At 37.8% G+C, this 9,680-nt stretch overlaps 1 protein-coding gene across 2 annotated transcripts; it reads right to left on the bottom strand.

Moving 5' to 3' along the window:
- Positions 1–1,457: 1,457 nt before the first annotated feature.
- Positions 1,458–4,543, bottom strand: dpm3 (dolichyl-phosphate mannosyltransferase subunit 3, regulatory). 2 transcript variants are annotated; one of them, XM_046844109.1, is made up of 3 exons: positions 4,411–4,430; positions 2,923–3,065; positions 1,458–2,530 (listed from the first exon to the last, which is right to left on the bottom strand). In XM_046844109.1, the coding sequence occupies exon 3, from the start codon at positions 2,509–2,511 to the stop codon at positions 2,233–2,235; it is 279 nt and encodes a 92-aa protein (XP_046700065.1). In that variant the 5' UTR covers positions 2,512–2,530; positions 2,923–3,065; positions 4,411–4,430; the 3' UTR covers positions 1,458–2,232. The 2 variants fall into 2 exon arrangements, with proteins under 2 accessions (XP_046700065.1, XP_046700064.1); XM_046844108.1 differs by lacking the exon at positions 2,923–3,065 and having other exon boundaries at positions 4,411–4,543.
- Between the last annotated feature and the right edge of the window lie 5,137 nt (positions 4,544–9,680).

The following is a 9,680-nucleotide window of genomic DNA, read 5'->3' as shown; positions in this document are numbered from 1 at the left end:
AATAGCTATGACTCTTTGGATCTAACAGGAATTAAGGATAAAGGAGAGGTGCTTTTGGAGCATGGCCACGGGGCTCAGCTTGCACTCTGCTTCCAGTCCTTCTTTGGCAAACAGCTTTGCATTGTGTATGCACTTTGAGCTCCACACCTTGTTAACAGATGTTAGCAAACCTTTCAACTAATCAGCTTAAACAATAAGGTTTACATTACCTTAATGCTTGCCTTTGCAAGTATGTTGAAGATGTTGGCCATGCATTACACTACATGGTTCATTACTTACCCGCCAGAGGCACAGCATGCTTCTTCTCTTGGCACTCAGCTGAGTAGGTCTTTTGTTTCAACATATTTTCAGCTTCATAACAGACTATAACTGGGTGTGTCCTTTTTTTTGTAGAGGTTCAGCAACATTTTACAATCTTTTGAGTTTTAGCTAATGCTTAAGATGCATACACATACATAAAACATTAATAGACTGAACAAGACCTTGTCTCAAATTTACCTGCAGTTTAACTTGAGTAATCTTGCCTTAAGCATCTTTTACATAGAAAGGCATGGATAAGAATGAGTGGTGTAACCCTTTATGACCACATTTCACTAATGAAATTCACTAGGACGGATTTCTTGTTCCACCTTCTGATCACATGAAATTGCCACAAATGAATTCTTGCTGTAATGGAAAATAATACAGAAAATGCCTTTTAACGTCATACGTCATTTTGTTACTTGTTGAGGTTTAAAAAGCTTACTGTCAGACAAAACCTAACATCTAACATGCGGATTTTTATAGTGTTTTCTTTACATAGCTGCTATTTTCTTACATAAACCAAACACACTTTGTGGCAGCTGCATCCTTTGCGCCACCAGGTCAAAAACACAGCGCAAGCGCAAACTTAAGATCTGCTTACTGACAGCAGGTCAGTCCTCTAGAGGCTGCAATGCTTTGTCAGCACTTCTTGTTGCATTTGGTCTAAAACAAGAACCATTGTGTCAGCCAATCAGAACTTGGGTGGATTCGACTCAGTAGGAGGAGCCTGTGACTGATTTCACCTCCCAAAGAGTACCAAAGTGGCTTAGAACCCCATAATGAGCTTGTTGACTGTGTACTCATCCATAGGGGGCCCCAGAAAATAAGGCCCCTCAGCATCCATTTTAAGTGAGTAAAAGGGGAGTCTAGCTGGCCAAAAACAACAGATTAATTTTGCCTTCAGTGCCTTGTATAAATATAGTGCACTTGTGTGCATTTAGTGGCTTCAGGATTAGCGCTTGAAGAGCCAGCACATGGACATGGATCATATTCTGGAATTTCCATACCGCCTGCTCCATACCACTTGTGCTCTTGTTTATTTTTGTTTTGCTTTTCCGGGGCTGTCAAAAATGAGAGACAGACAGAAAGTTCTGAATAATCAGACGAATGACGGCTATCGTGTGTAGTTACGAATCAAATCACGAGTCAAACAGTTCAGGGAAAAATAATCTGTATTATACATCTGGACTGAACACAGAGTAGCACATATAGAATGCAGTCAGATTTTATAAGTCAAAAAATCATCCATTAGAGAAATTTCCATCCGAAAGCAATTTAAAGCAACACAAAAACACAAAAGTGATAGTCATAAAAGTTTTTAGTGATTGAATGATGTTCCCTCCACTGCATAGTAAATATTTTGAAATTAACATCCATTGAAAATTCCTTGTAAACACAGACACTAGTTTATGTATATTAATTTCACAATCAGAACAGTAACTTTTTTCTGCATTCAGACATTCCCGTGCCCCAGTGTGTGTATTTCTTAAACAATCCTCTTATCAAGTTTGTTAAAAATCAACTGAACAGAGTGTAAGTGCTGAGTGTACACCACAGATATGTCACATGAGCACCACACTGTTACCTTCTCTGACTACGAATGATGATTTCTTTGACTACTGGTACAAATACATAAAAAAAATCCACAGACATCTTTAAACCAATATATGTTACACAGAAACAACAATCCAGATTCTATATTCACAACTTGTATATGGATACTTAGTATGATGTGCACTGCAGTGAAAAGAACATCTACATCTGGTCTGAAGTCTTGACATTTTAGGGTGGTTTTAGCTTCCATTGTGATCTTTCAGTGTCTCAAATCAGAAATGTATCACAAACCGGAGAAAGTCACAGAGACACAAAAATTATCATAGCAGAGTCAGAGATGTGGACTTTTATGGTCCATCATTTCCACCAAAGTGTTCACATCTTCAGGCCCTTCTTCTTTAAGTCCTGCTTAGCCTCTTGAATCTGGGCCTGAAGCTCTTTGGCTGCATCTTCGCAATCGTTAAACGTGGCGACTCTGTATCCGACTGTCGCCAGCGAATAACACCCAAACACCACCAGCAGGTACACGGGCATTGGCCAAGCCACTTCCTTGTACACAGTCGGCAACTGCAAGCCAAGAAGGTCAAAGGTCACGAGTCCCCACGCAACAGCAAACAGCGAGACACCGAGAAGCCACTCCAGTAGTTTGGTCATGATGATGAAAATCGGAGAACTGCAAGAGAGCGCAAGAGGAAAGAGACGATCGTCTGACAGGGTTTTGTGAAAATGTTTTAATGTTTGTGATTATCAGGATTTCAGGAAGGAAACAAAACATGCTTGTGTGCACACGTGTGGTAACACGGGTTAAACTTCACTTTAGTGTCATGATTAATGAAGTAAACGACTAATAAAACTGATAGTATTAATCCACTCTTCTTATATTACATGGATGGCTGCATCAATAAATTCTATTATTTTTACTCATATGCTGCACAGCCAAAGGTTTATGCACCCTGACCATCACAAACCTTTATGTCAAACTCAGAGTACACAATTGTATAAAATATTTCAGTATGCTGTAACATACTGTAACAACTTCCCTTTATTAGAACGAAAAGGTCCAACCTGCTCCAGCACTGCAATGCCCCTGTGTACAAAGCCAACTACATGAAGACATGGTGTGTTCAGGAATGGAGGAACTCGAACTCAACCCTGACCACAAATTCCCATACCCTAGTGGAAATCTAGTGGAAAGCCTTCCCAGAACACTGGAGATAAAAAGGTAAAAGCAAAATAAACTGGAATTGAGATTCAACAGGTACATATGGGTGTGATGGGCAGGGGTGCACATATTTTTAACCATGTAGTATAATGATTATATAATTCCATTTGCACTGTTTGTGCACTCATCTAATCTCATCACATTCATCTCAGCTCATCTTCTCTAGTTCAAATCATGAACAAATCTAGTTAAACTTGCTTTAACTTTGTTTAAACTCACTTTCAAACAAGATTAGACTCAGAATTAAATGTGTTTAATCACATACATACGTGTGTGTGTGTATATTTACTAGAGTTGTCAAAATTAACGCCTTAATAACACATTTTTTTACCACTTTCTTTCTTTACACATACAAATATTTATTTGTGTGTAATATAATCAAATATAATATTTTGTCCTCATGCTTTATGTTGAGTTTGGTTTCACTAATAATATACATCAATTTGCATAAAGCATCCATATTTGTTAATTCCGATGTTCATTAGAGTATTAAAAACTTGTAAAGTATTAATTTAAGGTACTTTTAGGACATATAAAAATGTCTGATTGAGTTGCGATTAATCACAAATAAATATTTTAGTTGATTGACAGCAATAATATGTACATTTATGGCATTTGGCAGATGCTGTTATCCAGAGTGACTTACAGTGATCTCATTTATACGACATATTTGTTAAAGTTGAAGGGTCCTGCTCAGGGTGTGTGTGTGTGTGTGTGTGTGTGTGTGTGAGATACACTTAAAGGGAAGGGGTAGTTCAGTGATTAAGACTGTGGGTTACTAACAGGAAGACCAGGGGTCCACGGTGCCACTGTTGGGCCCCTGAGCAAGGCTCTTAATCTTTTCTGCTCCAGGAGCGCTGTATGATAACTGACCCTCCGCTCTGATCCCAGATTCTAAACAAGCTCTGATATCCGGAGGAAGGGTTTTTATTGTGCTGTAATGTACATGTGACATGTAAAAGCCTGTCTTTCTCTTTACCGGATGTAAGTTTAGTCATCAGCTACGCGAGCTATTCGGCTACATGCTAACTCACTACCCGGGTTTATGTGCACAGCACGGGATCAGTTCGATCCTGATCGAGCAAACCCCTGTTTTAACACCAAGATCTATAAACGATGAACCGATCGGGTTAAAGAGAAAACATCAGTCTCAGAGTCATCAGATCTGGTGTTAGAGCTGTGAACCATGAATACTGCACAAAACCCAAACACTGCAGAGGGACGGAGAGATCAAGCTGCTGAGTATTATGACAATAACATATAATATAAAACCACAAAAGTCCTAAATCATTCAGGAATATAAAATAATAAAAAGCTACTCATCTTCTTACCTTTAAGCCAGCTCACCACTTATAGTGCGCGCGCGTTAATGACGTCATTAACTCTCGACGGCTGCTGGGAATTGTAGTGCACTTTTAGACGCAATACTCAAGTCAAGTCAAGTGGCTTTTATTGTCATTTTTACTATACACAGTGGTACACTCCGGAACGTTTTTTCAACGTCAAGTCAAGTCAATTCAAGTTTATTTCTATAGCGCTTTTCACAACAGACATTGTTTTAAAGCAGCTTTACAGAAATCAACAGTTAAGGCAAATGGTTAAGGTACAACTGCTACTACTACTGCTACTAGTACAACTACTATTACTACTGCTACTAGTACAACTACTATTACTACTGCTACTAGTACTGCTACTATTACTACTGCTACTAGTACAACTACTATTACTACTACTGCTACTAGTATAACATAAAAAAGTTCATTAATAATTTAAATTCAGATTTTATTTGTCACAGACATAACCATATCTGACAGGAAGTAAAATGCTTACAGACAGACAGACAGACAGACAGACAGACAGACAGATAGATAGATAGATAGATAGATAGATAGATAGATAGATAATTAAAATAAAAAATAGAATATATATATATATTGTGTGTGTGTGTTTGTGTGTGTGTGTGTGTGTGTGTGTGTGTGTGTGTGTCTGTGTACAATAAATAATGCAGTGAACTAAAAAAGATAAAATACAAATTAAAAAAGAAAAGGATATGGAGTAAACATATGTGATAGTATTTTACATTGAACAGATACAAAGAAACAAATTAGAGTAAGAAAGTAGTCGCCCCAGTGACATGGAAATGTACAATTAAGTATCTTTTTGATTAGAGACAATTGGTTTAATACTAGACTGAGAATCCAATCTACAGAGAGTCTATATTGTTCTATTTAAGTTTACTGAGTAGTTGAAAGATGTTGTAAACCCAGGTGTGTTGAATTTTATATCAAACATTTGAATCATTATCATAATTTTACCTTTACATACAAGAAGGCAATGCAAGAAGTGAATTTCCCTGATTTTATCTCAGGAGATCTCAGGAATGTTCTTTTTGCATTCTTACAAATTTTTCTTGATCTATGATTTGTCACTAAAAACATAAAAATGTTAATAACTGGCCCATTTCTTTTCTGCCAGCATAGTTGTGTAATGCAAAAGTGTTTGCATTATTAATCACTCTTTGTCAAATGGTCAAATATCCCACTGCAGTATTACCCAGAATGAATACTCCATTAAAGCCTGGCTGTGGGCTTCTATGGCAGATTCAAGGACACTGTGTCCCCAGTAAGAGCGAAGATTAATGTTTGTTGGACAGCACGATTTAAAATGTCATTTGGAGTCCCACCCAGACGCCTTACTTCACTGGGAGTGAATGAATGCTTCTGGGGCAAATGTTACGTAGAAGAAAAATCATTAAACATTAAACAGCACTCTTTGCTTTGCCTTCATGGACACAGTTTATGATGATTGTGGGATCTCTCTAAGGGCCAGGACCTTGTAACCAACTACCAATCACTAAAATGTAAATGAATATGACTGACATTTCTGACAACTTCAACAAATCGGTGTCTGTAATCCTCGCTGCGGCTTCTCCTGTCACTGCTACTCCCCCCTCATTGTTCCTCAGAGAATTAAGTGCAAACTGCTGACGGTTTCTTTTCTATCACACTCAGATCAGCGTTTGTACAGGCACGTTACATCACTATTCAGCACGGCGAAATCATGTTGCCATGTTGAACTTGGAGCCAGGCAGATAAATATGTCAGCAGGATCAGGCTTTTCTGTTGGAGTGATCCAAAAACTTAAAAGCATTACAAATGTAAGAAGGGTTTTGATATTTTTGAACTGTCAGACTCAACCGAGCTCAAAAACACACTGATTGTTAAAATTATGCGAGCTTATAACATAAATTGAGACGGATTTGACCCCCTACAACCCCTAAAATATTATAGAATGTAAATTCAGCCACATTCAGTTCAATTCACGTTAATTTCTATAGCACTTTTCACAGTGGACAATGCAGCTTTAGAGAATGTAGGAATTGTAGAACACTTTTCTTGTACTTATTTGTAGAACAAATATAGATTCACTTATATTTAAATGTATGTGTATTTATCCCTGATGAGCAAACCGGGGGGAGATTGTGGCAAGAAAAATCCCATGGTAAGAAGAAACCTTGAGAGGAACCAGACTAAAAAGGGGAACCCATGCTCTTCTGGGTGACACCAGATTGTGATTATAAATCATTAAAACATTACAAACACTGGAGTGTGTGATCATGAGTAATGTTTTTTTCTACAGTCGTATAGAGTCAGTTGAGTTCTGGAACCAGGAGATGCTGAGCAATAAATTAGCGCAACATATGAGATCATTCTAGATTCTACACCAATCCTCCATGCCAGAGCCTTTACATCTCTAGATGGCTTGGGATAATTGTGGGGTCTTCATGTTCTAACTCCATGAAGTGGTACACAACAAAAGCTGGCCCAATCTCTGGATGCCTCAGGACATCATCATAGTTAAACATTTTAACATATGAATACCACATTTTTAGATAAAGCACTTTGTAAATCCTAAAATAAATACTCCGTACAGCCTAAAAGAACCAGGGACATTGTTGGTGAGTGTTGAGTGAGTGAAGAGAAGAAGGAGGAGGAGGAGGAGGAGGAGGAGGAGGAGTGCAGCCTTGAACAGTGCTACAGCCTCTACAGGTGCAAGCTGAACAGCAGATGACCTTAATGGTGCATTAAATCCAGATGCTTAAACAGACTTAACATCAATCCCCAGCCACACACCAACCTCAGAGCCACACACAGTGTGACTGTAGACAGGCTTCTGTAGTAAACTCAGATGGGAGGGGCTTCCTGACTGAGAGTATGGGAATGGGTGTCCAGGATGGGATAGCCAAAATATCATGTCATTATCTTTGTGTGTGTGTGTGTGTGTGTGTGTGTTTGCGTGGCTGAGACAGAAAGAGAACAATGGCACTTGGCTCACAAACAGGAATTGTCTGTATCCTGAGCCAGAGACTTGAGTCCACTTTGTTCACACACACACACACACACACACACACACACACACACACACACACACACACACACAGAGCCCTGTGTGCCCTCTTGTTTTTGCTCTTTGCCCATATGAGGATGTCACATGTTGAACCCCACATGTACCAGCTGCTACCGTAACAACAGAGAAACGCAAAGGAAGAGGGGAAACAGATGGAAAAAAGGGAATCTGTTTATTTAAATGTTCCACAGTGTCACCATTTTTGTACATATATTTCTATACTGTATATAGCGTGAGTTAAAACACTCGCTTATTGTCCAATTTATTAGGAACACCCATACAGCTGTACATATATGCAGTTTTCCCATCAGCCAATCATGTGGCAGCATCCTAATGCATAAAATCATGCAGATACACACTAACAAACAGACCCAAAAACACTAGCTTTAAAAGAATAGTCACATAGAGCTAGACTGTGTACAGTATATATATATATATATATATATATATATATATATATATATATATATATATATATATATATACAGTACAGACCAAAAGTTTGGACACACCTCATTCAAAGAGTTTTCTTTATTTTCATGACTATGAAAATTGTAGAGTCACACTGAAGGCATCAAGGGCTATTTGACCAAGAAGGAGAGTGATGGGGTGCTGCGCCAGATGACCTGGCCTCCACAGTCACCGGACCTGAACCCAATCGAGATGCCAAGCATCTCTCGGGAACTCCTTCAAGACTGTTGGAAGACCATTTCAGGTGACTACCTCTTGAAGCTCATCAAGAGAATGCCAAGAGTGTGCAAAGCAGTAATCAAAGCAAAAGGTGGCTACTTTGAAGAACCTAGAATATGACATTTTCAGTTGTTTCACACTTTTTGTTATGTATATAATTCCATATATAATTCCACGTGTTAATTCATAGTTTTGATGCCTTCAGTGTGAATCTACAATTTTCATAGTCATGAAAATAAAGAAAACTCTTTGAATGAGAAGGTGTGTCCAAACTTTTGGTCTGTACTGTATATATATATATATATATATATATATATATATATATATATATATATATATATATATATGCATATTTCTCTTACCATGTAATCAGTGCTACATGCTATCATGCAGTGAAGTATATCATGTATCATAATTATATCATTTTGCCCCATTTCTTTCCAGAGTTTCATATGTTCTCTAATAGTGAAGGTCAAGGCTGTACAGTGGCTAATATGTCCTCCTTCACAGCCAGTTCAGTAGCATTCTGATAATAATTTCAGTATTAATATAAACTTAGTTTTATTCTAAAAGTAGTAAAATAAAAAATATTATTGCAAATAAAAATTCCTAGTAATCATAATATACATAAATAATTTATAAAGGACACACAATGACCTTTAAAATGAGCGCACAGAGACATTTATACAGTTATAACTGTGTATCCCTGAGTGGACACTGGTATCTTTAATAATTGTATCGGATTAGTTTTAGTCATATCAAAAGCACCTTATAACTGTTGTGATGTGACTTTTACCTTGCCGTCTTGTCACACTGATCCGACAGAAGCTGCTGGGAAAGTGGCAGAACACACACATCTAACAGACCTGTAAACTTGTCCCAACTGTCTCTTTCTGAGTAGGTACAGAGCAACTTGTTTGAGTCCATTTTATGAGTTGTTTATTACACAACCTTAAATAGCAAATTTGATTGTTTATTATTTATTCCCATTCTTTCTATTGAATATCCAAACACTCCAAATTATGTATCTATAGTATAAGACCAATTTAATGAATCACCTGGAATCTATTTATCCATAATTATACCAAAATTACTAAAATGTTTTTGATTTCAAAAGGAGCCATCTCCAGATCTTTGTTCTCTCTTTTTTTAGTTTACTTCTGCTTTAGGAGTAAGTGCCAAACAAAATCTCAGTTCTTCTCCGGTTTTTCGCTCATCACAGTTATTGGTGTTTTAATTAATTGGCACATGGTGGGCTGTGGTTCCCAGCTGTGTTGTGCCATTTCCACTGGCCCTTTGGCGAAGACAAGAATCAATTTTAACGAGCCCAATGTGACCTACTGTAAAACACAGTAGGGGTAAATGGCTTTAGTCTAGACCGGAACCCAATGAACTGGTTCTCAATAATGAAAAAAATGTATACTGTACAGGTGGTACATCAACTCTATCTATCACCTGAGCGTGTGGGAACATTTCTTCATCCACCAAAACGAATGGCCTGCTC

Source organism: Silurus meridionalis, chromosome 29 (assembly GCF_014805685.1).
Source record: "Silurus meridionalis isolate SWU-2019-XX chromosome 29, ASM1480568v1, whole genome shotgun sequence".
NCBI lineage: Eukaryota > Metazoa > Chordata > Actinopteri > Siluriformes > Siluridae > Silurus > Silurus meridionalis.
This window is presented reverse-complemented; position numbering and strand designations above follow the sequence as displayed.

Excerpts from the sequence above, each read along its gene's own strand:
- dpm3 (XM_046844108.1), bottom strand. The coding sequence starts at position 2,511 with ATGACCAAACTACTGGAGTGGCTTCTCGGTGTCTCGCTGTTTGCTGTT.